Raw genomic sequence first — 11,542 nt, 5'->3', positions numbered from 1 at the left:
CATTTTGTGGGTGGAACCAATGTTTTGTGACATCACTAAGGCACAGGAGAGTATACGCGCTGCGCTCTTGATGGGTACGAGCCAGCAGATGGATCACTGTGTCCTGTAATGGTTAATAACGTACAGTCACATCAGTATTCTCCTTACATCCCGTTCTGTACCCGGCCTGTAGATCATCTGTGAATCTCTCTCTTCTCAATCCCAGGAACTGTGTCAAACCATTGGCTCATTAAAGTTTTATTAAGCCACCCACTGTTTTTAATTTGCAGCCCCCGCCAGCGTCGCTCCTCTGCCAGGCCGTGTAATGCAGTGTTTGCAGACATAGGAATGTGTGTTCCTGCTCCGTCTCTGGAGTAGTCACAACGCGGTTCTGTCGCACTGTCCGCTGTTCTCCTCATACAGTCACTAAAGTATCTTCTTACATCATGGAATCAAATGTATTAACCCAGGAAGTCTTACCTGTGACCAACACAATACACAACAGGGATCTTCTTGATTATAAATTCAATTCAGAGAATATTTGATGACATAATTTTTCACCCCTTGTTATACCAGCAGGACCGTTTGCAATATTGTCCCCGTTCTAGGAGGTTGGATGGGGGTCTCGGGGTGGCCCAGTGGTTAGCATTGCAGTCTCACAGCGCTGACCAGGGCCCCATCTGTGTGGGTTTTGTATGTTCTCTCTGTGTTCTTGTCAGCTTCCACCCACAGTATAAAACAATATACTGGTAGGTTAATTGACCTTGGACAAAACCGTGTCTATAAGCTTCACTGGAACAATGAAATATTCCCTGTATAAAGCACTGCATAAGATTTAGGCACTGTATGAAAAAGACTAATAATAATATAGCAGATTTTGTGTTCGCTTTATTAAACAAGTGTCCAGAGATGGGGGGGAAGGAGACTTTCACCATCTCTGCCATGAAGACTAAAGCTGAGGACACACTGTACAAAATTACTGCAGATGCAACCTCTGTAATGATTTTACTAACGTCTGAAAGTCCTGATGAGCAGCCGATTCATATCTTCACACCTACACGATCTACCTTCAGATCTGTGATCTTCATAACCATCTGCTGAAAAGATTGTGACTCTGTAAACTGTACAGATATCTGCCTACACTGCTGGTGCTGAGTGTGTACACACTGCCATATTTGCCCAACACCATTACATCGTTTATCTTGATTTTGTAGGAAGTCTAGAAAGCCAAATCAACAGACGTGAAGTGTTTTGGTAAGATAAAATATGATCGTGGGAGCGTACACGATAATTGCATGAAATTACTGTAGTGTGTACCTAGCTTACCTGTCAAAGTGGCCCTACACCCTTGGTGGCCCTCAACAAGTGTCCACCTCCCATGGATGCTAAGTAGTGGAGGTTATCCTGTTCACAGTTGTGCCATGTTTCTTTGATAGGCTGTGATGAACAGTAATCTGATGATTATTAAAAGTCTTAGGGGCGTATTCAATTGTCAGCGTTAACGCTGAAAAACGAGTGGTCAAAAAATATTACCGTTTATACGGTAATATTGCGCGCGAAAACCGTTAATACGGTAGTTTACTCGCGGAATTTCAGCTCGCCGCTCAGGGAGCAGCGAGCTGAAATTCCGCGAGTAATTACCGTATTAACGGTAAGATTTTTTGAGCGCTCGTTTGTTAGCGTTAACGCTAACAATTGAATACCCCCTTATAATCTTATCCTGATTGATGCTTTCAAAATGCCTATTTCTTTGAATGTTTGTGTTTTGATCTTCATGATGAAGCTCTTGTTTGCAAATGCACTAAACAACTGTGGGATTCTGAGAGATAGGTGTATTTATTTTAAAAATTGTTGATCTACTTTAATTGTGCACAGTTTGCCTCTATTCAGTTCATTAGGTGACTTCTAGAGACAAATTATTCCTCCAGGACAATTATTTATTGAGGGTTTTTTGTTTGTTTTTTACTTTTAATTAAGAATTTTTTGTTTTCTTTTGTACATTATTGATAACTGTTTTTTGTGTCGATCAAAGATAATAATTCCCAACTAAATTCTATGATTTAAAAAAATAAAAACATTGCACATGAACATACAGACTAGGACATGTTCTCCATGCCTACAGTCTAGTACAATGCCCGCCCTGCTCTCTCCAATAGGAGCACCTCTGGGCAATGTTCTGTGGGACAGTAGAGTTTCCCCAGCAGGGCTTGTCGGTGACCCTTGTACAGAGGGTGTAGTGACAAGTTACTTATTACAAGGGGTGAGGTTTAAATACAGGAACATTATTTTTAAGCCTAGTGGTTGTAATGCAGAATCCGTCCAGTTTGCCGTCTCCTGTGCTCCAGCCCTGTTTGTACTTTGCACAGTTGCAGGAAGTGTGATTGCAGACAGTGTTGACATTAGCGCTGATAAGCGTCTGGGCGCTGCCCCTCCTTGAGGGAAACATCCCATCTTCCTTTCACTTAGGAAGTAGTTCAACTTGACTTCTTATCCTTCTAAACCACAGGGGAAATAATCAGATACGGATCGGTTGGAGAGCAGCCAGCTCACAGTTGCGTAATGTTGTTTACACTACATGGGTACAACGTTCTGGGCGTGAAATGGAAGTTTAAACACATGTTCTGCTCAGCCGACTTCTGTACTGCAGGAACATACTGGCAGCTGTTTTGTAGATCATGCCAAGCAAAGTGTGGTATGTACCTGTCGTGTCCCCTGTCAGCGCCACGGGGGGCATCTCAGACCCCTGTATTGTGCTGTATGTACTAGGTTTCCCCTGGAATCACACACACAGGGCTCCCTGTGTAACAGACGCAGAGGTTATAATCCACAGTAACACTCAGTTTTACGTGAGTTAGCTGGTGAATGTTTAGTATCACATTATTGTTTTGCAGTGTTCTGGTGAAGTATCTGCCTGTGTCACCCAGTGGAATCACCTGGTTATACTGCATCCGGCCAGGTGAATAATTCCGCAATAAATGAAAATATTTTTACAATCTAAATTCCCTCACATGTACACACAATTACGTCCGTCCATTTCTAGTCAGCAGCCAGCAGTGTTTTTGGGCCAGGGAGAAAACCAGAGTATCTGGAGGAAATCAACTCAAAACACAGGGAGAACATACAAATTCCACACAGATAGGGCCTGAACTCGCAAGCCCAGCGATGTGAGGCAGCAATGCTAACCACTGTGCTTTTGTTTAATTATGCAACTGGTAACTTTCATGTATATGTGAAGCTTCCTATATCTTGACCGTATGTTTGCATTCAAGCTGAGTAGGATTTATTGCTCTCTGTATTTTGGGTATTGCTGTAAAGTGTGTTGTCCATTTTGAAAAGTAATTTGTCTATTGTCTTGTACATGTCTACCTACGTCTGTTGGTAAATCCATCTATTTGCTGAGCGTGTCGGCCATATCCTCATATTTTCTGTTTATTTGAGTTCCCTGTGCTGGTATATGTCACATAGCTGCTCCTCTGGGTTCAGATGTGTCCAATGCAGAGAGCGCAGCAGAGATGTGTCATATCCCCGGGCACCAGAAATAGACAATGTGTAGACTTAGTGAAAGTTGCAGAAGGGCGTGAACAGCACAATAAAGTACAGTCCTCTGACGGTGGAGGTGAATATAAGACACCTTCAGGGAGACATATTTAATAAACTAAACTGTATAATTATAGCATTGTAATTCTGTGTTAATTGTGGTGTGGTAATTATACAATAAACCGCAGTAGTTACTCCAGTACTAATAAGAGTAATAAAACACAATGTTGCTATTTGTTTCATGTCAGTGTGTATGTACACATGTTCGGTGTCGGTGTGTGTGTACACATGTTCCGTGTCGGTGTGTGTGTACACATGTTCCGTGTCGGTGTGTATGTACACATGTTCGGTGTCGGTGTGTATGTACACATGTTCGGTGTCGGTGTGGATGTACACATGTTCGGTGTCGGTGTGGGTGTACACATGTTCGGTGTCGGTGTGGGTGTACACATGTTCCGTGTCGGTGTGTATGTACACATGTTCGGTGTCGGTGTGGATGTACACATGTTCCGTGTCAGTGTGGATGTACACATGTTCGGTGTCGGTGTGTATGTACACATGTTCGGTGTCGGTGTGGGTGTACACATGTTCGGTGTGTATGTACACATGTTCGGTGTCGGTGTGTATGTACACATGTTCGGTGTCGGTGTGTATGTACACATGTTCGGTGTCGGTGTGTGTGTACACATGTTCGGTGTCGGTGTGTATGTACACATGTTCGGTGTCGGTGTGGGTGTACACATGTTCGGTGTGTATGTACACATGTTCGGTGTCGGTGTGGGTGTACACATGTTCGGTGTCGGTGTGGGTGTACACATGTTCGGTGTCGGTGTGTGTGTACACATGTTCCGTGTCGGTGTGGGTGTACACATGTTCGGTGTCGGTGTGTGTGTACACATGTTCGGTGTCGGTGTGGGTGTACACATGTTCCGTGTCGGTGTGGGTGTACACATGTTCGGTGTCGGTGTGTATGTACACATGTTCGGTGTCGGTGTGTATGTACACATGTTCGGTGTCGGTGTGGATGTACACATGTTCGGTGTCGGTGTGTATGTACACATGTTCGGTGTCGGTGTGTGTGTACACATGTTCCGTGTCGGTTTGTGTGTACACATGTTCGGTGTGTATGTACACATGTTCGGTGTCGGTGTGTGTGTACACATGTTCCGTGTCGGTGTGTGTGTACACATGTTCGGTGTCGGTGTGTGTGTACACATGTTCGGTGTCGGTGTGTGTGTACACATGTTCCGTGTCGGTGTGTGTGTACACATGTTCCGTGTCAGTGTGTATGTACACATGTTCGGTGTCGGTGTGTATGTACACATGTTCGGTGTCGGTGTGGGTGTACACATGTTCGGTGTGTATGTACACATGTTCGGTGTCGGTGTGGATGTACACATGTTCGGTGTCGGTGTGGGTGTACACATGTTCCGTGTCGGTGTGTGTGTACACATGTTCCGTGTCGGTGTGGGTGTACACATGTTCGGTGTCGGTGTGGGTGTACACATGTTCGGTGTCGGTGTGTGTGTACACATGTTCGGTGTCGGTGTGTGTGTACACATGTTCGGTGTCGGTGTGTGTGTACACATGTTCGGTGTCGGTGTGTGTGTACACATGTTCGGTGTCGGTGTGTGTGTACACATGTTCGGTGTCGGTGTGTGTGTACACATGTTCGGTGTCGGTGTGTGTGTACACATGTTCGGTGTCGGTGTGTGTGTACACATGTTCGGTGTCGGTGTGTGTGTACACATGTTCGGTGTCGGTGTGTGTGTACACATGTTCGGTGTCGGTGTGTGTGTACACATGTTCGGTGTCGGTGTGTGTGTACACATGTTCGGTGTCGGTGTGTGTGTGTACACATGTTCCGTGTCGGTGTGTGTGTGTACACATGTTCCGTGTCGGTGTGTGTGTGTACACATGTTCCGTGTCGGTGTGTGTGTACACATGTTCCGTGTCGGTGTGTGTGTGTACACATGTTCCGTGTCGGTGTGTGTGTGTGTACACATGTTCCGTGTCGGTGTGTGTGTGTGTACACATGTTCCGTGTCGGTGTGTGTGTGTACACATGTTCCGTGTCGGTGTGTGTGTGTACACATGTTCCGTGTCGCTGTGTGTGTGTACACATGTTCCGTGTCGGTGTGTGTGTGTACACATGTTCAGTGTCGGTGTGTGTGTGTGTACACATGTTCCGTGTCGGTGTGTGTGTGTACACATGTTCCGTGTCGGTGTGTGTGTGTACACATGTTCCGTGTCGGTGTGTGTGTGTACACATGTTCCGTGTCGGTGTGTGTGTGTACACATGTTCCGTGTCGGTGTGTGTGTGTACACATGTTCCGTGTCGGTGTGTGTGTGTGTACACATGTTCCGTGTCGGTGTGTGTGTGTGTGTGTACACATGTTCCGTGTCGGTGTGTGTGTGTGTGTGTACACATGTTCCGTGTCGGTGTGTGTGTGTGTGTACACATGTTCCGTGTCGGTGTGTGTGTGTGTACACATGTTCCGTGTCGGTGTGTGTGTGTGTGTGTGTACACATGTTCCGTGTCGGTGTGTGTGTGTGTGTGTGTGTACACATGTTCCGTGTCGGTGTGTGTGTGTGTGTGTGTACACATGTTCCGTGTCGGTGTGTGTGTACACATGTTCCGTGTCGGTGTGTGTGTACACAGGTTCCGTGTCGGTGTGGGTGTACACAGGTTCCGTGTCGGTGTGGGTGTACACAGGTTCCGTGTCGGTGTGGGTGTACACAGGTTCCGTGTCGGTGTGGGTGTACACAGGTTCCGTGTCGGTGTGGGTGTACACAGGTTCCGTGTCGGTGTGGGTGTACACAGGTTCCGTGTCGGTGTGGGTGTACACATGTTCGGTGTCGGTGTGGATGGTACACATGTTCGGTGTCGGTGTGGATGGTACACATGTTCGGTGTCGGTGTGGATGGTACACATGTTCGGTGTCTGTGTGGATGGTACACATGTTTCACAGCCTGTTCTCTCCCCTTTCCCCAGACTTTGTGTGGACAGTAATGAGCGCACGCTTCCGATTGCCTGCTGGCAGAACCTACAATGTGCGCGCGTCGGAGCAGGCCCGAGACAGACAGAGCACAGAGGTGGTGTGCAGCATTCTCCTCCTGGATAACTCTGTACAAGCTTTCCGTGTGAATGTAAGTAAAGCCGCGTGCAGCTTGTGACACCCCGGGCAATGGGGCATAATCTATATTATCACTATAGGTAAACGTCAGTCACACAGAACAGGTGATTTATCTGCACATTAGTATGAGCACAAGATGTAAAGTGTGATAAGTTTGTATGTATCGTATATAAACTAAACATTCTCTGATCGCTGTGGTTCCAAAGCACAAAGGTTTTATTCGCAGCATAGATTACAGGGCAAAATATCGCATGCATACGCCTGTGCGGTCGGCACCAACAACAAGCTTCTTTCAGAGCGCTCTGGTTTCCAAGCCAGAGGTGAACAATGTATACACTGTATAGTCATTACAATGTTACAGTATTGAGGTCCACATCCATAGGTCGATGGGTCATGACTTCCCAAGTACCTGACGCCCCATTGGTTGATTCCTCTGGTCATTGTTCCTTGAGGTGGGGTTCATCTTGCCATGTGTGGCCAGGTGTCCATCCTCAGGCTCTGGCCTCTAGAACTTTATAAACCAGTTCTTTTATGACATCTCTGGAGTTGCTAGTTGTTATATGAAAAGTAATATTCGTTATACTGAGCGTTTGCAATGTGCAAATGTTGCATAAATAATACTGGAAACGTTACCATGTAACTGCAGACAGAATGATTCCAAACTCTGTGCAATGATCAATATGTTGGAAACATTAATTAGCACACATATTTTATATTAACTTAAATAAATAGATTAAACTTATTTGTATGTTGTTAGCTGCTAACATTATTGGTCGGTTGTGTATTAATCTCATCGCAACCGATGTTAGTGTACAGAAATTATTGATTACCGCCCTCATCCAATTATTTAACTTCAACAAGTGTGTTAAACTCAAATGGACAGTGCCCCTAGTGGTCCAATAGATACATTGATGGAACGATGTGAGTCTTAGTGGGAGGTGCAGAGGAGGCGCACAAGCAGGATCCGGACATAATAAGCCCCACCCCCTATCTGCCCACCTTCAGCTACAAACCGCCTACTTCTGTGCAAAGCTCCGCCCATTACCGGGTAAGCTCCTCCCCTTTTCAACATCCACAATTCCAGACTGTCCTGCCAAAATCAGGACATTTGGGAGATATACGCACGCTCGTATGGAGGTATATGTTACAGTATGCACCTGTGCACTCCTTTTGCAGCCTTACCTGTTGCCGCCACATATGCTCAGTATTTGTGTATGACATCACTGGCATTAGCGGCTCAGGCGTGGGTCACGCTGCAGGTGTGGACAGTGGTGCCAATAGGGTAAAGAATAGTTGTACAAAATAACTACTTCAATTCAGCAATACTTTGGTAAAACGAACCTACGTAGGCAAAATACACTGTTCAGTGTTACCCTGATACTCCAACGCTGCTCTCAACAACGAAAAGTATTATCTCCCCACTTCATTACGTTTGATGTCCGAATGGGATCTGATAAAGGACAAGAAGCAGAGTCTGCAGGAATTTAAGTTGTTGTGACATCACTGGCTCCACCCCTTTATGTAAAGCGTCCAATCAGCATTGTATTTCTGGAAACCAGTCTGCCCAGCTGTCAGTCACTGTCTGGCTCCTCCCTCCTAATATGACCGCCTGCTGTTCAGTTATTTCATGTTTATCATTCAGCTCCGTAATACACAGACTTTGCTAAATATTAAAAAAACAGATGTCCTGGGATCCATAGGCAGGTTCCACGCCTGAGACACTTTACATGTTTCTGTGCTGTGGATTTATATTTTTAGATTATACAAAGCTACATAAAATATTAATTTGACTAGACAGTGTGTCCTCGTAGCTAGTTTTATCGGTGGTCATTTCCCAGTCCAGCACCGTGCTCTCTCCCACCGCCGTATGGAGGATAACAGTCTAGTTTGCATGTAGAGGTTTATACTATGTAACATGTTACCAGGCTGCACCCCAACAGGACAAATTTACTGCGTCTCACACAGCGCGAGAGGTCGGAGCTGCTCAGTGGTCTCTGAGCTGATAACAATTCCACAGAGATCGGCTGGAAACAAATCTCTTGTACTAGTCTCCTCTCTCGGTTGTGTTTTATGTTTATCTTCAAAAGAGGTTTTCAGGGCACTTTTCTCAGGTCATTCGCTTGTGTGAATGAGCCCCTAAATCTTTGTCAATGCTGCTGTTATTTTATATTGTTTAACTCTTGTTCTCAAAGAATTTAAAACACCCTGTGGCACTAATAGGCCAAACAATCATGTAAGTCTGTAGACAGTGACGTACACTGACAAATGTTCACCTTTCATCACTTTCACCGTTACCTGCAGAATTCAAAAGCATTAAATGCTTGTTATAAGTACAGTGCAGTTCTGTGTGACTCTTAGCAGACCATGGACCACCGTATGACCCCCATACTGCCGGTAGCGTTCGGAAGCGTTATTAATGCCCTTGGACAAAGGACAGATTTTATATATTGCATTTATTTGACACAGAGCTGTAAGATATGTAGGAGTACATTTATCCCTAATAATTAACACTAATAATTAATATTTTGCTGTTCAAATATGTGCAGTTAATGTTCTTTTCTACATAAGGGGCAATTAAAGCCACTTATCAAGGTTATCTCATAGTAGCACCTGTATACAGCAGAGCTAGATAATAATTGAAGTAAAGGTTTATGTATAATGTGGACAGTTGATACCACACTAAAACAGTCCATGGCCTAAAATATGTGTCCCCCCTGCCCTGTGTAACTGATCTCCTGGGGCTGTCAGCAAATACGTCTCTCCAGAGATTCTGCAACTAAGGGAAAGTTTCTGGATGGCAGAAAGCGTCTGTGTGTATCAGGATTATTTATTGTCTGTAGGACGCCCATAGCAACCAATCAGAGCAGAGATTGTATTAATAGGATTGCACCACACAAGCTGATCCATGGTTGCTATTGGTCAAATCACATTATTGCTCGTTGCACCATGTGACTGCATTGGCTCCTTTTTGTTAATCCTATTCTGTACCAAGCACTTTACTACAGCCCCCAAAACATTGTGCTGTTCCCTTCAGGCATAATATATTTATAACTCTTTGTTGTCCCTTTACATGATAATTGTATATATATATATATTTCATGTAAATCTTCGTAATAATTGCACAATATATAGTAGGGCAGTTCTGCCTGGTAGAGTCACTGTACCCTGCACGGGGGCATAAGATTTTGTCAGACTAAAGAATGACCTCCCATGGACGGTGCACTATCCTTAGTGATCCATATAGAGAGGCCAGATTAGTACTAATGCCAAATTCATAAAAATAGCCAAGTACAACATGAAATGCAATTAATAAGACTTTTCTGCTGTCACCCCCAAATCCCTGTATAACGCCTAGTACAGTGTTAATGACACATAGGTGTGTGTGTCCCAGTGTTTGTGTCAGGGAAGCGAATGTCCCAGTGTTATGGATGCCAGACGAGCACTGATCCCATTGTTAGAGGCAGCAGGCAGACACGGATCCCTTCGTATGTGTGGCAGATGGGCACAGTTCTCCTGGTGATGGCAACAGATCCGCCAGTACCGATGGCATATGGGTCCCTTGGTATTCGTGGCAGATGGGCTTAGTTCCTCTTGTATGGCTGGATAATGTGCGCATGTCCCCTGGTATAGGTGGCAGATATCTAGGTATGTGCTGTGGACGTGCACAGGTCTCCTCTTATGGGCAGCAGTTGCCCTGATATTGTCAGCTGATGGTTGTATGGTAGATGAGCAGCGGGTGTCCTGGTATCGAGGGTCAGACGTGTCCCAACAATGGTTGGGGGTCCCTTCACTAGTCTACTCCCTGGAAGAAGTCTGTTTATCACTCTCCTGGAGGATCACAGTGAGTGAGCACTAACACTACAATGATGCTACATGTCCTGACCATGGTCAGTGATCGGCGTTCGGCCATCTGTTTCCAAGAATTGTATTTTCCTGCAGTTTTCATTCACTGTGTTCAGCACTGAGATGCTTTATATCACTGGGTGCTGATCTAGCCGAGCCCTGGGCTGTTCAGCACAGCACATAATATAATATAATATACTACTAGATCCCAGCTGCCCCCCAGTGTCTGGCAGGGGGGGCTCTACGCCAGTATGTCGTCTTATTGATCTCTTACTAGTCACACTGGGAATGTTTTGTGTCTTCCAGAAACACGATCATGGACAAACTCTGCTAGATTTAGTTTTCAAGTTCCTTGATCTGACCGAGAGAGACTATTTTGGACTGCAGTTGGCTGACGATTCCTCTGATAACCCCGTAAGGATGTTTTCTGTGTCTGTCTGTCCGTCCTAGGACATAACTCTGTGTTATAGACTATGTAGCGGTGTCTGATGGATGCTCAGAGTCTGTCTGTTCTCATTGATGTTTTTCAGTCTCGGTAAACGTTTTAGTTTTTGGCTTATTTTATTTTTTGTTTTACAGAAGTGGCTGGACCCAAATAAACTAATCCGGAAGCAGCTGAAACGTTAGTGACTTCTGAGTACTTGTCGTCCGTTCCCTGATATCCCGATGTACAACTCACTAAGTTCTGTATTACAGGGGGATCTCCGCACAGCTTGAACTTCAGAGTCAAGTTTTTCGTCTGTGACCCCAGCAAATTACAAGAGGAATACACAAGGTAGGGATCTCAGAACAACTGCCCCTCTCGTTTGTAAGTGGGGTAGTTGTCTCCACTGGGTGAGGTTTACTATGATAAGACATAAGTAGAAGTTTTACTTACTTGGAATGTACCATTCACCGGGGACCCCAAAGCGTTCAGCAGTCTAGTATGGTTTCCCCTATACTTGGTATGTTGGTCTGATTCACACTCAGCCACATTGTAACACTGTATGTGAACAGAGCACAAAGTACACAGGAGATTGTAGATCCCAGGTAAGTACAAATCTGTGT

At 45.1% G+C, this 11,542-nt stretch overlaps 1 protein-coding gene across 1 annotated transcript; it reads left to right on the top strand.

Moving 5' to 3' along the window:
• The first annotated feature begins 2,427 nt into the window (after positions 1–2,427).
• On the top strand, positions 2,428–11,306 carry LOC142134181 (tyrosine-protein phosphatase non-receptor type 4-like). Its single transcript, XM_075194511.1, has 5 exons — positions 2,428–2,671; positions 6,511–6,665; positions 10,802–10,909; positions 11,075–11,117; positions 11,192–11,306. The coding sequence occupies exons 1-5, from the start codon at positions 2,539–2,541 to the stop codon at positions 11,272–11,274; spliced, it is 522 nt and encodes a 173-aa protein (XP_075050612.1). The 5' UTR covers positions 2,428–2,538; the 3' UTR covers positions 11,275–11,306.
• The last annotated feature ends 236 nt before the right edge of the window (positions 11,307–11,542 follow it).

The sequence above is a fragment of the Mixophyes fleayi genome, unplaced genomic scaffold (assembly GCF_038048845.1).
Source record: "Mixophyes fleayi isolate aMixFle1 unplaced genomic scaffold, aMixFle1.hap1 Scaffold_4099, whole genome shotgun sequence".
Classification (NCBI taxonomy): domain Eukaryota; kingdom Metazoa; phylum Chordata; class Amphibia; order Anura; family Limnodynastidae; genus Mixophyes; species Mixophyes fleayi.
Note: the sequence above shows the minus strand (reverse complement) of the source record. Positions and strands in the feature narration are given on the sequence as shown.

What these genes read in the sequence shown, in the direction of transcription:
- LOC142134181 (XM_075194511.1), top strand. Translation starts at nt 2,539, where the DNA reads ATGTTGTTTACACTACATGGGTACAACGTTCTGGGCGTGAAATGGAAG. An exon ending in ATCATGCCAAGCAAAGTGTG is followed by an intron (nt 2,672 to 6,510) that starts GTATGTACCTGT and finishes CCCTTTCCCCAG; the next exon opens with ACTTTGTGTGGACAGTAATG. An exon ending in AATCCGGAAGCAGCTGAAAC is followed by an intron (nt 11,118 to 11,191) that starts GTTAGTGACTTC and finishes TCTGTATTACAG; the next exon opens with GGGGATCTCCGCACAGCTTG.